Consider the following 17,293-nt stretch of genomic DNA (forward strand, 5'->3'; position numbering starts at 1 on the left):
TTACTCATAAGACCTACCTGAATGTGGCGACATCTATGAGGCAGCAGGTAAACTTCCAGGACTTCCTTGTACTCTTCCAAAGGTTTTAGTAGAAAATTGAAAATCATTATTTCTTAAATTAGCTGAAAAGCAGAAAATGTTTTGATATTCTCCTTCAATATTTAAGAAAGGCAATCTAGACTTTATGGTGCTCCTACCGCCCAGATTCTATGAATGAAAAACACTTGTCCGTAAGGTAATAGTATAAGGAAGAGAAAATCTCCTTTGAAATTGTGTGTTGCTTTAGCCACATCTGAATTTCAAATTTTAACGAATTCTGTTTATGTTTTGGGTAGGGCTGTCTACTAACTTATCAATCAGTGTTTTTTTTTTTCTTTTTTTCTGAAAACTCAAAACTAGTTTTCCAGATCCAGAAAGCTTTTTATGTACTTAACCAAAAGGGTTTGTTGGCCACCCAGTTTTATATGTCATAAATTGTAACTAAACGCAACTGTACCTTCAATTATTCACAGAGGTCAGCCACTCACAATGCAGTTGCAGTGATGGAGAAAAGCCAAACCCTTTTTCTATGTCTTCCCACAAACGACAACATGTTATAACACATGTGTGTCTGCTTTTTTATATGCTTAATTGAGCTGAGGCATCAGCTGCCACAGAGAAATAAAAGATGAAACCGACGAGTGGGTGGAGCTGCAATGGCAGTGTGGTTGACTAGTAAATTAAAAAACCCTTTATATAAAAATCTAAACCACTCAATATTATATTTGCTATAGGTGTATATCATCTAAATATTGTTTTAGGAAAAACATTTTGTGTCAAGTAAATGTTCAGTTTCTCGTGCTTTAGTGATATACATTTTACCTCTCTAGATGCATCTTGCTCTCACACCACATTAGAAACAAGCGCTCCTGTTAGGTAGCGTGCTTTTACAGAGTAATGCTTTTTAGTCGCTCATTTGATTACCGTTTCTGCGATGCTTTGATCTGCTTTGAATGCACACTCAGACTGCTGGAGATTTCATAGAAGAATGTGGGATTCCTCAGCAGTTGTGAAAGACGCCCCGCTCCACATCTGTGAGGCACAACAAGCGTCTTAATAATTCAGTGCTGTGCCATGTAGCTCTGAGCTGCTTAATCAACAGGAAAAAAATCTCCTAGTCATATTGCTTTGTTGTGGGCCAAGCTGTGACAGAACAGGGAGATAAGGAGCTTTCTTAGTAAGAAAGACGGTCTAAGTTTAGCTGTGCCTGATTTTAGTATAAAATCAACAAATGTATGTGAAATAACTATGCCGATTGTGGAGCACATTTTTGTCATTTGTATCCCTGAGCTGCTCCTTGATAAAGGCTGTGCAGGTGTTACTCAGCAGCTATCAAAAAAGATTTTGCCCGTAGTGATTTTTCAAGTTCTGGAAAAAAAAATCACTGCTATTAAATAACTTGTGTAACTTTCAGACCTGTCATTAGAAGAGTTAAAAGTGGCCGTTGTGTCCTTGAGTTATGACAGATGACATGTATTGGAGACAATGACAAGTTTTTGTGCGGGTTTATAGATGTTTGGTGTGTAACGCTCAACAGCATGTGTCGAGAGCAGCTTTCCCCTTGAAGGAATCTCCCAAACTTCTGAATGCTTATTCTTTGAAAGAACTATTATCAATGTGTAGATCAAATTTCTTTACATTTAGTAGTGTTTGTTCAAATCTTAGGGTGTATTCAGATGGAAAAATAAGTTGATTCGGACAGGGTCAGCTTAATTTGGTCTGGATCGAGTCCTGCACATTGCATTTGGTCTGTATTCAGACTGCCATCAACTAGAATTTCTTGTTTGGATCCAAAGCTTGTCAACAAAAAACACATGACTAAAGATCTCTTTTGTCATTGGCCAGGAATTATGAAGGCGGGGCAGAGCAACGAGAGAAAGAATAATGGAAGTTCTATGCTTTGCAATAATGCTTTTAAAAAGTGGGTAAATATATATTTTCAAAAAGGAAGAAAAGCAGGGGATGTTGGAATGTACAACAGTACTTTCATTCTTTCACTACCTACATCCACTGCACATGCACAGACCGAAATGTAAATCCTAAACTCAGTCCAAATGGAAACAAATCGAGATCACCATGAAAAACTGGTCAGAGTGAATTTCCTGGTCCCGGACCAGGATCCGCTTGGGTGTATTTAGACAGAAAATGTTTCCAAACTCTGGTTCACTTTAAGTGAGCCAAATGTTTCCAGTTTGAATACACCCTATGTGTTTGTGTGACTAGAAAGGGAATATAAACAGAGAAATAACTCCAAACTCAAGTAATTTTTATCAGCAGATGTTTGTGCATGGGCATCAACACCGCAAGCAATACTTGGACCTGTAGCTATATCTGTTAGCCACTGCTGTAGCACCAAAGCTAAAAGATTTTTCAGTGGAAATTGAAATTTATTTTTCAAAATAAAAGGTTATATTTAAAGAATATTCAATAACTGTAAAACAGTAAGTTTACTTGGTTGAAAATATTGACAATACAATTTCCCTTGGAATTAATTGAACACATTTGTCAGATGAATCTGCATTGCAACAGTGATAAAAATAAATAAATACAGGCAATCAAAACATCATTTTTTTGTCTACTGATTCTGCAAGAATCTTTGCTTTGAGTCTCAGCCCAGGTGTAAACATGTTCAACTCATGAGTTACACGCAAGCATTCATGTGCTTACTTGTAAGTTATGCACACACTATACATTTATGCTGTAGAAAAGAGAAAATAGATGAGCAAGCGTAAATAAATAAAAATAGCCCAGATTTTTTTTTTGTTACCTGTTCCAGTTTAACCTTTTTCAATATAAAGAACAAATTACTTTGTGCTGTTAAGGAATCCTCCTACAGCGACAACAAGAAATTATTTTTTTATCACATTCCCTCATACTGAGAGAATGTCTGACTACACTGGAAAAAAGTGGAGGGAAAACCTCTAGCAGACCCAGAGTCTTTGTGGATGGCCATCTGCCTTGATCTGTTAGGATCTGATGGGAAAGGAATGAGGCAAATCCAGCAGCACCGATTCAAGTTGACTTTAACAATGGTGGACAGTAAACAGAGGGAGGAAATGTCCCAAGGGAGGAAAAAATGTCTGGACTGAAGCATCATTCCTCACAGCAGTCAAAGTCTCTGTAGCAAGCAAGATTTTACTTTTCATACAATTTTAACATGCATTTAAAACAGGAACATTGTTATACAAAAGATATTTATTATTTTTTTAGGAAATTGTATCAAGCTGTATTTAATTTACTTTTAGTAGGCTATGGTTTGTTAAAAGCTAGCATAAAAATGAGAACTTTAGATGCAAAACTTGATGCTTTGGAAGAGTTTTGTCTTTTGGCAAAGGACTTGCCATTATCTAGTTATATTTTAACTTTGACAATTGAAAAATAACACATTTTAATTCAGGCATTTATATGTCTGAACCAAAATATACATATTTAGTTTTTCTTTCAAATGGAAGTACATGTCTTCATACGCAAATGTTTTTATGCATTTTATTTTAGTTTCAGATTGAAGAAAAAGAAAAGAAATAAATGTGGGTAGTAAAACCTTTATTTTTTTTTTGAGAAAAGAGTTTGCTTGTGGTAAGACATCCTCCCTGGGAGTTGATCTGGTTAGGTTCCCACAGACGGACACAAGCAGCTGGCAGCTCAGTTAAAGTGCCTGTAAGTCTATTAGCGTTGATAATCCTCAAAGGAAAGTTCAGTCAATCAGCGTGTTTACTTGTACTGTAAAGGTAAACTATAGTTTATTGCTCAACTGAACAAAAGAAATAAACACCATTACTAATTTATGAGTGCAGAAAATGTCTAATTTTCTATCAACTATATGACTTTGCTACTACAGTTGGGATAATACAAAGTTTTTTTTTGACACAATGTACAAACGCTTGAGGTCTTTATGTCTGCTTCTGTGTGGTTGCTCACTTTTGGAATTACTTTGACCACTCCTTTGTTTTCAAAAATGTGAATGAAGTGAGTCTTGATAAATTTAATAGTAGATGCTACAGAAAGCCATGGTTTCAAAAGCAACGCTTTGAGGTAAAATTCATGCATATCACTGTCTTTTTACCATGCTGACTTTTTGAAAAGTTTCAGTTACATTTAGGTTTGTTGAGAATGAAACTCAACTCTTGTCATTTCCTTCCTTCCAGAGCTGCTGTGTTTTGTTGCAAAGCATTGATGGAGGGTTTTAGGATTTGGGGTTGTTCGATATTTCTTCCTTTATTTTTTGGCTAGAAGCAGAATTATTTTCAGACTTGATGCCTTTTCATTTACTGGGTTTTGCAACATTTTAGTGCTGATAAACTTAAAAGTATGCATCGTTTTTTCATTATAAACTAGGGCAGAGCGATTAAATGATAATCTATATCGGGACTGAACTTTTCTCTATTAAAAAAAACAAGTCTATTGCAATAGACTTTTTTGTTTTAAAGGCTTTGAAATTAACACTCCCCAGTTGCGAGCATTTTGTCTTCTTTGGTTAGTAAAAATTAAAGGGTTATTCCCTAGTAAATGCTTGCGTAAAATTAGTCATGTTTATTAGCCTTCCTCTTGGGTAAACAAACCCCTCGAAGACACCCCCATACAATCTTAATAACCTGTTAATAACATTTCTCTTAATAGCCAGAAAGCCTTCAAATTTGACAAATATAGTTATTTGATTTATATCGTGATATATATCGTTATCCCCTGATATGAAAAACTATATCATAATGTAAAAAAAAATCTATCGTCCTGCCCTATTATAAACTATTGACAGCATTTCATTAACTGGTTTGAATAAATACTATTTAACAAAATACATAACATATTATTTCAGTAACTTTGCTATTCAACTTATTAACTATTATGATGTATGATATCATAATGATATATTAACTATGGTATACATATAATTTCTGATTATGAAGTCAGTGAGACAAGATATTACAAAAAATGTATTAGTAGTGCCTTTATTTCTACTAAGATTAATCTTACTGCTATACACTGCAGCATCTTACTGTCTTGAGTACAGAAAAAAAGCCTTTCAACAAGTGCTTTTTGGTCGTGTTGGAAGTGCAGATGCAGCTTCAATGCTGAGTGCAGGAAACGATAGAATGGCTCTGTGGACAGACCACACCAACACCTCCACCAAAGTAAATCTTGACTTTGACTTTTTTTTCATAGTAGCTTCGCATAACATTTATATGTGCATTAATGAACTTTCCACCTTAAAATGTGCATGTGTTACTGTCAGCTGTTATTTTGTCCCACAGTTATCAAATGTCAAACAGCTGAAAGGTCTGGTCATCTGTTTTTCCAGCTAAGTGTCAGTATTTAGGTTTTTTCAATGCTTGCTATTATTTTCTTCTTGCACATATTTAAAACACAGCCTTCTCTTTAGTACACTCCTCTTTTTTTGTCCCAAATTTTTCGTCTTTGCTTTGCCAAATACTACTTGCTTTATTGGGTACAATGCTACATGTGCATGTTGTGTAGTTACAGTTTTGTTAACTAAATTTCTTAAGTTTAGTATCTGGAGCAGACTCAAACAGAAGTATTTAAAGTTTTCAACCTCCAAAAAGTTAATAGAAAATACAAATATAATGGGATATTAGAAACTATTCATTGTTCAATTTTTTGGGTCATAAGTATGTGTCTTTAATCAATTTATACTCAGTGATGCATGGATACCATGATAATCCATCACATCATTTTTATCTTTTGATTAGCCACTTGATGTTTTCTATTCAATTGGTGTCAAGAGTTGTAACTTACATATTCTATAAAGTCAAGTGTGTACTTCACTGGCTAAATAATTCATTTCTAGCAGGTGCACATGGGTTAGAGGTAAAGTGATAGGACACATGCTGCATTTTTAAAGTGTGGATTGGCGCTGAATAACAAAATGCCAACATCGTCCTTCTCAAGAAATCTTACTCTTGTTTCAGTGAACGGAAAGGGGACATTTGATATGGAGTCTGAATAATTTACAATCAAGGTTTGAGGTAGAATTTATATGTAGTCCAACTTCTTTTCTAATGATATACACTTTACTTGAGGTAATTACCGCGTAATGTTTTTGTAGACACTTGATATCCATCCACTAGAAAACATTCAAAGACATGTTTTTGTGGATTTTGAAACTTTTATTTTAAACAGGCTTAATAGTTGTTTTCTGAACTTTAGTTTGTTCTGGTAGATTGGTATTTTCAAAAATTGCTTGGCAGTAAATTTATTTTATTTGCCTTAACCCTTTCAAGATGACAGGTGTTGACAGTATTGTTGCCACTACTTCTAAAGAGTGTCTTCCAATATAAGCTAGTAAAAATATTGTTAAGCCAAGTTTAATTTTGGGAACTGGTTTAGGTGTATTCCTATTTTATTGACCATAATGTGTTTCAGTTTAAAATAGATGATAGACATTTAATATTGTATAGGTTTAGTCAGCAAAAACCAAAAAGATATTTAAGGTTCTTTTTGCAAAATTTAAGATGCCCACATTATTGCCATTAGGCATAAGGCAGGATTCTACAAGAGCGTATGTATAAAGAAGAGCTTATTGACCAAAACCATGAAAGCATGCGCTGTAAAGCCCCACTACATCATATAGAAAAATGCAACAATATTTGTATTTTTGTGACTATTATGTATTTATAATCTGTAGTTATAAATATTTAACAAAAATATTCTGTGGTTATGACATTATTTTGGTTCACTCAACCTACAAATAATATCAACATGGCAACATTAGTTTAGGATCCTATATATAAAAAACAGCATATGTTTTTGAATGATATATTTTACAGACTATCTCTGAACAGCAAACACTGTTGTGCAGCAGAAGATAAGAATATGTGCTTGAACTTATTCTAAGAATGGAAAGTTCCAAGAGTGTATTAAAACTTTTGACCATGTTTTGCTCCGTTGTATTATCTTTAATGTGTACCGTTAATCAATTGAAGACGTGTTGAAGTATGTTGCAGTGAAGTGTGCATTCAGAGCTAATGTGATTTTCATATTTATCAACTACTTTTGTAATGCAATAATCAACAAATACTAATATTGTCCGAATATTATAGGAATAGAACTTAATTGATCGCACGATTGGACCAATCCAGTGAAAATTACCCCATTTATTCATCTTGATAAAGCGCTTTAAAAACACTTCTACTAACATGTTGCAGTAAAGAGTGTACAACGGAAAAACTGGCAAAAAGATAACTTTAGTTCAGTTCCAATTTTTTATTTTATTTGTCTCCATTGTTTGTACAGTGTTTATAGTAGCTTAAATAAAGCAATATATTGAAAATGAAATGAGGTCAACAGGTCAACAAACACAGTCAACTTTGTTAAATTGTAGTTATTATTATATTTTTAAATTCAATTTTTGTCTGAGACAACAATGTTTGACATGCTGCTTTTTATTAACCCCCAATTTTGAGATTTTTAAGACTTTATGACATGCAATTGTGTGTCCTGCAGATAAAATGCATTATCTACAGAAAGGTAGAAATAAACACATGTTCTTCACTTTTGTTACTTTTTAAACAGGTTAATGGAACAGAATGTTGGGGGACATTACACTAACTGGAAAACCTTGCATGGTATTTTCTTGTACACAAATTTAATTGATATGTCAAAAACAATAATACTATGATATCCGACTCACTGATATTTGATTTTCCTGCTCCCTCTAGCTGCTGAATGTAAAATTTGTGTTTTCCCTTCCTGTGAAACCCTGCAGTGCAGTGAGTTTCCACTTTGTGGATCAATACTGAAGCAGTAAGCTGACACAATGAAAAGCAATATTCATAAATAATGAATAGGGAACCTTATTACCCTTCTCTGTCCTTTTTCAAGAACGGAGAAAAATGTGCCTTGGACTGTCTTTACCCTGGTTATTTTGACTGTCAAACAAACATTCAGGCATCTCTCAAATGTTTAACTGATTCTTGTTACATAGATGATGTTAGTGTCACTGTCTTGCATAAGTGCTCCTTGTTTTTTTATTCTTTTGATAATATTTATGGCAATCTGACTTAAATGATCGTGCAAAAATCATAAAAAAAAGATTTTAGATAAAAAAAAAGGAAAAAAAAGACATTTTGCTTATTTTCCATTATGTTCTGCCTTTTTTTAATGACAGCTGGATACTATGTTAAAACAAATGTCTTGTTCTTCACTGTAAACTCTCCCTCTATACGTTTTACAAAGTCCTCATGTTTGGTTCACACCAGCATTTTGATTGAGCCAAACCTGACAAATAAACAGATTGGCGGTTATTGGTTTTTGGTCAAGCCAAACATTCAATAGCTTTCAAGCCATGCTGATATTTAGTGATACAGTAAGGATGGGTTTCACTGCCATTATGAAATTCATTTTGTTTTGTTTTTTTAATTTAAAAGTTCATGGTTTTGTTTGTGATTCAAAATGGTGTATGAACATTCATTTTTATTTGAATTTTCCATTAAAAAACAATTGTGTTTGGTAACGAAAAATAATGTTTGCGTATCTAATAGTTTAAACTGAACAAATATTTTATTTTCATAAATATAATGATCATCTCTACAATAGACAGAAAATAGTTTCTTTCATTTAAAAAAAAATCAAAATCTATAGATTAAATTGAAGTTTGATTTAAATTTAGTCCTGATAAATAGCAGTTCATCTTCTGTGATATGTGCCATTCATTTTTAACATGTATATCTAAATATATCTTTAAAATGATGTTTCTAGTAACCAAGTTTTCAATTGTTAATTTAGAATAAAATAATTACTGCCCAACTGCTACAGATCATCAGCTTGATTTGGCTGTTGCTTTGGTGTTGTAAAATTCAGCTTTGGACATTCCTAAGGATCTATTTCTAGTTTTTAACACCTTTCATTGCTACATTTTGAAGCCAGACAATTTCTTTAATCTGATTGCAATAACCCTATGAGTTGAATAATGTGTTGCCTAGTGTGCACATTTCTTAAACAACCATAATGAAGTGAATTACTTGTGTGTAGTTTTACTGTTTTATGCCTTAGTCACAAATACGGTCTGGCTGCGGGCGAAAAATGGGCGAATTTGTACGAGCCCATAGGAAATATCAAGGTCATAGATAATTTGCTCAGCCTGTGGAATGAAAGGGTTTTTTTTTATTCTACAGTGAGCGACAGGCTATGACAAACACTTCTAAAACAAGCAAAGGTAATGTAAGGGTGAAGTAGGAGAGATGCAGACATATTGTATGGATTTTTTTGGTCCTCCCCAAGTCTTGCGGACTGCGTAAGGGGCTCCTGAGTGCTGCTCAGGTCATGAAGGTGTTCCTTGTGAACTCCTTGTGTGCAGCATGACTGTTACAAAGGAGGAAGTTAGATGCATCGAGGTTTGTGTGGGCATCCACCGTGCGTTCTATGAACACTTGCATATCATGTGCACACCCCGTGTGTGAGGCAGTCAGTAATGAACTATAGTATGTAGACCTCAAGATTAACTAGAGTGTGGCGTAAGGGCACCATACAACAACATCACCTGTGCATCTCAATTACGACAACCTTATGAATACTTTACAATATACTTAACACACGGACAACAATCATATGTTTCATTTTCATGATGTCCCTTAAGGTGGTCATACAAACCTCAAGGGAATTGCACGACACACCTGCACTCTCTCACCTTAAGAGGTGTTTACTCCTACCTTTGATCTTCCATGGGCCCAGACAATCCAAAAATGTGTCCATTCCATGTATGGGTGGGTACAACCATAGTCTTGCAACCATCATCCTTTTTTTGCACTCTACTGCTAGTTTACAACCCCAAGCTAACAAAAATGGCGAGTAATTTCAAAACTATCCAGACATACAAATTTAAGCCAAATGCCAGCTCAGACAAGCAAAATGAAGACGTTTATGTATCTATTTGTCTGCAAGTGGATGCATCAGAATGAAGTGGAGCAGAGGTCTTGTGGCTTGCTTTGTATGTCACCAATACAAGCTTTTTAAAGGACATTTTTTCGTCTGTTCCTGATTCGCTGCACTTTGAATAAAGAAATGCTTAGAAATGCAGTTTTAATCATAATTTTCTTTTAAATTTTCTTTTGTAAATCACATTTTAGGCTTTGCGGTGTTGGTGTGTTTAAAAATAATTTAGAAGCAGCAAATATTGACATCTTTTCCCTAGTGAAAGATTATTGCATTAATAATTGTCTGCTATCCTGCTATCTCCCAGCTGCTTACCCAGTCTCCTCCCCTGCTGCATCCTCACCGTATCCTCCTTATCAATTCTTCTGCTGCATGCAGAGTCGCTTTGATTTCTCACAATATTCTGTGCATTGCTTCCTCAATTAATGGTGCAGCCCGCAGATCAAATTTCATTTGGGAAAAGCACTTTTATCGGCAACTTGGAGGAGCTCAGTCTAAGTGGTTTCATCTGCCGATGGTGGTGGGGGGGTGTAGTGGTGGAAGCAGTGTTGACAGGGGTAGCTTCCTCATTGCACAGTGGAAAGCCAGTGGAGGGAGTGCACAGAAAACTGTGGGAGATGGAAGTGAGTAGTCACATACGTAGGTAGCATCCTGTGTATGTTTCGCAGCAAAGGACAGGTGTTTTGTGTGTAGAGGGGAGTTTTGCAGAAGAAAATCCAAGAAAAAGCTTTTGCTGCTCACAGTTAACAGTATAATGGAAAGAGGAAAAACGATGGCTAAACTTCTTACTCACTTGAGTACCTCTACTATGGATTGAGGTGAGCATTTGCTTCCGTGTTGTGGTCATCTTCATTGAAACCAGCCCAATCCTTGATGAAATACCTTCTGGATTAACGCTTTGTGGATTATGCCGACAAGTTTTCTTCAGCCTTTATGAAAATTAAGGGAACTTGGAAGAACCAGGAAATCACTGCCGATATTTTGCTTTTTCTACTGGACTTTGACTCCGGAACAGCTAAGCTACTGATGAACAATTTGATGTGTGGCTGTGGCTGCAGCATCCTCTCCTCCCTGATGAAGAGGCTGGGTCGCACAGCTTGCTGCTCAGATCTCCTCTCCTGCAGTCACACCTCAGAGACGCTGCAACGTCTGTCCACTAGCTGTCCACCCCGAACAAAGGTAACAATGCGTACCTCCAAGAGACGCATAATAATTTGTATTTTTGTGGCAAACATGGGGTCTCAAACAATGACTATAGTGTTTTTGTTTACCTGCTCTAAAACAGTTGGTAAAAGATCTATTCACCTTGGAGACTTTGGAGTAATTTATTTAATACCATTTGTCAATTTTTAGGCCTCGTCGATGCTGTTTGTAGAGTTGTTAAACCCACCGGGACCAGATGTGTCTGTATATGCACAGAAGTTCTGAAACACACAACGCATCAGGTGTAAATGGGTTAAGTGCCCGGTCTTCATTCCCTCTGTGGTTTACAGTGATTGCTGTTCCTCCATAATTTAAGGAAAAGCCAATAAAAGCCAAACAAAATGGTACATGCATCAGTGTGCTTGTGTCAGCCTGTAAATGAGAGTGCAAATTGCTTCGTTCTTGGGGCTTTTATTGCATGACTGTAGTACTTCACTGCCTTTTGTTGCACACAACTGTTTCAATAGTAAGCTGGTCTGAATGGGGTTTTAACTCCCAAACTTGAATTCTTTCTGACAGTCGGTCATTCTTCCAGCTGAAAAGATTAGTTCTCTTGGTTTACAGGAAGCCTATATGCTCTAATGAGAAATGATGGAAATCTACAAAGGAAAGTGTTTTGGCACAATTGAGTTGTTACTTAGCAACAGACCTAAAGGAAAAGGGATGAGTGACAGTTTTAGATTGGACGGGTTTCTTTTTGTCAGACCTTTGGTGCCACTTTTTTTGCATCAAAGTAATTGTTTTCCTGAGCCTTTTCTTTAACTAAATTTGGGAAGCATCTTGTCCCTGTGTTAAGCAGTTTAAAGATTTAAGTTTTACTTTCATCCACCAGGACATCACACTGTGCCGTCTTGAAATAGAGCCATGGAATTAAGCTGTTTTATATAACTGAAGACACATTTTTTTGGCAAACGCTGTATTTCTAACAAACCTTGCTATTCAGTGTTAAGTCATGGAATATTTTTCAAAAAAGTTGTCAACGTTCCTAAAAAATGCTTTCATATGTCTGTTTCAAAATTAAACTTTCTTTCACCTTCCTGTTTTATTTTGTTAGTGTTATTGATTTTAAAGGCTCCCTTCAGTGATTTAGCTCCTCAGGATATTGTCAACCGCTTTGTGTCTGGTTACCAGCCAACATATCTCCACTCCAACTGTTCTGATTACATTGATGGGATTCATTCCTGCAATTTGAGGCTTTTAAGGTTCAGTTCTCAGATTCTTTGATCATCAAGATTGAAGCACACATTTGCAAGGTTTATTATATTTGAAAAACAATACAGGTTTGATGTGATTTGGAAAGTCCATAATTCAATTGAAGTAATTTCTTTAAGTAAACAACCTGTCTCAGTTTTGGAGAATGCACAGATCCAGAAGTGCAAACTTTGGTTTTCCTAGCTTTTCAGTTTACTGAAGGGTTCTAGCACAAAGCACAAATTGATTAAAACATTTGATTGATAGATTTGTTAAAGAACCACTCTAATGAAAAATCAGTTTTTGATGTTTTGTAACATGTACTTGTGGCATTTTTCTCATGATGATGGACATTAATTAAAAAAAATAAGCTCAAAATTATATTTTTGATTTTTTTTTTTTTGAAACATAGTGAATCAGGAGCAGACCAAAAGATGCCATTTGAACACTGCGCCCGTCGCTCAAATCACACTGCTGGGCTTTAATTTGCCTCAATTCGTTGGTGTGAGTGCATTCACACCAACGGTCCCGCCCCTAACTTTGAGGTTAATTTCTAATGATTTGCTGCTCTGTAAAAACTATGTCCTAGAAAACGGCACAAGTTTTTTTGTTTTTTTGTTTTTTTTGTAGCTAATAATATCATATTGAAAAGACAACTGGGAATGCTTTTAAAATGGCTCAAAAGATCATCAAAGTGGGTCTTTAAAATGCATTCCTGTTTCCTTCATGTGATACACTGTTTGTTTTTGAGCAGAAAAGACATTTGCAGATAAAGATAATACTCATCCATGCCATGCAAGTTCAACATTGCATTAAGTAGAATACATTTTTGGACTCAATATTTTTTTTGGTTTATTTCTAGATTATTGTTGTGGTTACAATACTTATAAAATATCCTAAATAATATTTAGCTATTAAGCTTTCAGCTTTCATCTCTATGGAACTGGACCAGTCCTTTTAGGCAAGTTGGGAGTACCACCAGTACATGAATATAACCCAATACGTTGTCTATAGCTGTCAATACAACATAGTTTTCTAAGCAAGCAGAATGTAAAGGTCCCTTTCCACATCTTAAGAAAAGCCACCATATGTTTTTAAGTGCACCACGTTGAGTCTGACTCTGAGTACTAGGCTTAACTGTTGTCTGTGTTCCACAGCTGTGGTTTTATCAGTGAACAGCCAACTTGGCAGCTTTACAGAAATCTCTATCCCTTCTCATTGGCAGCAATAACAAGAACTTTATGTTGCACTGGCACACTGCTGGCTATTTGTTTACACTGTTGAGTGTTATTTTGCTAATATCCACACATAATAAAGTTAAAGGAGAAACAACGCCTTTTGCTGCCTTTGTTTAAGGTTGTTTAAGTCACTGAACTATTTTCCATATGCTTATTTTTTGCTGTGCTGCAAAAGCTTTTGTGTCTTTGCAAACCACATTTGAATTTTTTTTTCTGTGCATAAAAACCAAAGCTTATTTGCCTAGGTTATTTAATACATATTCATAATTAACAAACACATTTATAAGCTCAAACTCAATATTACCTGTTAAAAGTTAGGAAACACTGGTCTATTTAAATTAGTTTGTTGCTGAACTTTTGTGAGTTCAGACAGTTATTAACCATCCATGTGCTTAATGGTCAGGATAGAGTACTTGGTGTCCTTTTTTATGACAAATGAAAATGTTTTAAATTCAACACATAGTGAAAGCCCCCCTAATCTGAGTTTGTTTCACAGATCCACCTAGGCTAAAAATAGAAATTGATGAATGAAGCTTGTATCGTGCTGACTGCTATGTCCAGCTAATACTCAACTCATCTACATGTATGCTAAAAAGATACTTATTTTTGCACAAATTATTTTATAATATTTCAGAGTAGCATTTTAAGTACCGGTAGCTATAAAGTCTGTCAAAATAGCTTGACATTATAACTAAAACTACGACCAGAGATGTGCAGTTGCTCTGTTCCAAGAATACCAGGCTGTTAGAATTTCTTGATCTATATGCTAATTTCACAACTGCCTACTCATCATCAAAAAATAATTACATTTTAAGATGTGTCAAGGACACTAATGGTAGAATCCTCCTTGTTGTTCCAGTAAAAAGCCGGTAAATTTCCGCTATTCATAGCCTTCTTTTCTGAGGCTCAGAGCGATGAACTGCCGTTCCCTTGAGGAGGAAGGGGCATGGAGAAGGTAGGGGGGGATGCAATCCGAGACAGGTCTAATGCTTCTCACCACAAAAGCACTGGGACTTTACACCAGTGAGGAAGAAAAGCTTTAAAAATGGATCATTGACCTTTCCATCAAGGTCAATGAATCTAGAATGAGGAGCATTTGATGGAGAACTTTGTTGTACTTGAGTATTTCACAAATGTAATTTGTGTGACTTAGAATTCCAAGGATTCTTACAGACATGTTGTAGATTAGATACATTCTATGGAATCTTTTTTTAATGACATATTTCAATGTAGTGCAAAATTTAAAAGAAAAAAACATTTTTGAACCATGTATCCAGCAGTGTTACTTATTCCAATATTTAACTGCCAGACGACTAAAATAAGATTCTCAAAATCGACTAATGGATTTCTAATGGAAGGTGAAGCCACTAATGCATTCTTTGATGTCAATAATCTCGAGTGATTTGATAGAAACCCTTTGATGTTTGCTTTGAATCAAGTTGCTGAATACTTTACCCATGCAGATTTATATTTGTGTGACAAAGTGGAACATTTTTCCATCTGCATCAGATTCACAAGGAAACTGCAGAACTCTGTATCACTTGTGACTCTTCATGCATTAGCAAATAAAAAAACTAAATTTTTTAGTGGAAGGGTTTAGTGATTTAAAGATTGTGGCTAATTACTAGTACTTGCTTTTGCGCTGGTTTTGTGAGGAATGATTAACTCTGGATCTTACTACTGCCCCGTTCGATTAAAAAAAAATAAAAATAAAATAAAGGTGAAAACAACCCTTTTTGTACTGCAAAGAGAGGCAGATTGTGTGAGGACAGATTGTTGCATTCTTTAAGTTACTTAAACATTACATTTAAATTAACATTTTATTGCAATACCATAATTTTAACTTATTCTCAAAGAACAAATAGCCTACATCTTTTCATTTGAACCAAGGTCACCATCAATTTTTTCCACCGTTCATCCCCAGATAGCTTGTTGTATAGCGTGTCTCGACTGCTAGTGCCTCTTCATGCTGAATAATTTAGCCGACCACAATCAAGAAATGGTACTCACAGTTTTTAGAAAGTGCTGGGGGCTGCATGTTATTGATTTTATGAAAGGAGTATGTGTATTCCAGGCTTTGGACATGCTTGGCATAGAATATCATGGGTAGACTTTGCTAAATTCATTGTTAAAACAGTTTTATTGATGTACGTCTCTTGAGATTTTTAGGCTGGTTGAGGTTTACCTTTGCATAAAATTACACCTTTTTTAACTTCTCACTTTTTGTAACACTTGTTGAACAAAAACTGATAACAGCGCAAATGTTCTTGTTCTCAGTTCTCTCTAAGAATAAAATGATGTGAACCATGCAACTGCATTCAAGTCGACGCAATGCCAGAAACAATTTTACGACCTTAGTTATCAGTAAGGGCCATTGTGCTAATAAAAGTTTTGTTATGTTCCGACATGTAAATGAGCTGACAGTTTTCGCACAGTCAGGTGGATGTTTATATTTTTGCACTTAATGTCTTAAAGTTTACTGTTTAGTTGGCCTCTCTGCCCTTGTTTTATTAGGTTTTTTAATGACTATTTATGTCTTAGAGGGTTTTTTAAACACATCCACACACATGCTCGTATATGCATGCACACATACCAAAATGTTTGCTTTATTTGTGCACCTTATGTGCCTTAGACTCATGAAAAAGGACCTTGTGCTACTTTGCTAGCTAGGACTTCTGGCAACTGGGGTGCTTTGCAAGAGTGAAGTGTTGTACTGTTGTCCCGTTCAAACAACTCAGTTCAAGCAACTCATTGCATTACTGCCCTCTTGTGATACTCTAATGCATTACCTTAAAGTCCCAGGTAGCAGTTCAACCCCAAATTTTGAATTTCTCATTACCTAAAAGTTTATTTGTCTCTGTAGAAGGACTTAAAAAGTAAATCACTAAAACCTGAAGCTTTTTCTGGGTCTCAGCTGTTTTGTTCATGGCTCAAATTATTGTCTTTTTTAAAAAATAAAAATGTAAACAGTGAAAATATTTGTCATTAGAGCACCATACATTTTCATATTAGTACTGTCTCAAAAAGTATTGAAACCTTAAATACAGTAAAATCATTATTTAATTTTTATAAACTACCTTATGTGACATGTTTATTAACAAACACTGTTTTTTGTGCTTTAGGTGCTTATTGTAGAACAGAGTAAGCGTGGTTTTAATCAGTAGACTATTTAGGAAAACAGAAATTCAGAAATACACATTATATCACATCAAAGATTTGAAAATATGGTTCTGACTAGCAATTTCCTCATTTATTTCAGATTTTATTTCATTTTTTTGAGAAGGTTTGAGAGGTTCATGAATGATCTAAAGCCCCACATCTTTCTGTTCTGTGTCTTGGCAGAATGTCAAGACCTTCTCTTCTTCAGACAGCCTAGCGAAGGTCCAGGAGGTAGCAAGCTGGCTTTTGGAAATGAACCAGGATCTGCTGTCGGGGGGCAGCAGCAGCAGGCGGAGTCGGGGGCCTGGGGGTCCAGCAGGGCGAGGTAACACCTCCTCTACGACCCGGGCACCCCAGCAGGCAGCAGAAGAAGCCGACGAGGATGAGCACGTTAACCGGGTTGTTGAGGAGGACGAGCAGTTGCAACAGAGGGTGAGGCCAACAGATGCTTAGGAAATCTTTCCTTTTTATGTGAGGAAAAAATAAAAAAAAATGTTTACACTCGAAAGATTTATAACCATTTTGATAACTGGGGATTAAGTTTTCCATAACAACTTGTAAGGATCCTTCTTTATGAA

The 17,293-nt window shown here is 35.6% G+C and overlaps 1 protein-coding gene across 2 annotated transcripts in view; it reads left to right on the plus strand.

Moving 5' to 3' along the window:
* The window catches only part of fbxw7 (F-box and WD repeat domain containing 7), a 77,503-nt gene that overhangs the window by 3,281 nt on the left and 56,929 nt on the right, over nucleotides 1–17,293 (plus strand). For both annotated transcript variants that reach the window (XM_024259620.2, XM_024259621.2), the window contains exon 2: nucleotides 16,899–17,147. In XM_024259620.2, the coding sequence (XP_024115388.1) occupies nucleotides 16,968–17,147 (180 nt within the window). In that variant the 5' untranslated portion in view covers nucleotides 16,899–16,967. The remainder of the gene's footprint in view (nucleotides 1–16,898; nucleotides 17,148–17,293) is intronic.

The sequence above is a fragment of the Oryzias melastigma genome, linkage group LG1 (assembly GCF_002922805.2).
Source record: "Oryzias melastigma strain HK-1 linkage group LG1, ASM292280v2, whole genome shotgun sequence".
NCBI lineage: Eukaryota > Metazoa > Chordata > Actinopteri > Beloniformes > Adrianichthyidae > Oryzias > Oryzias melastigma.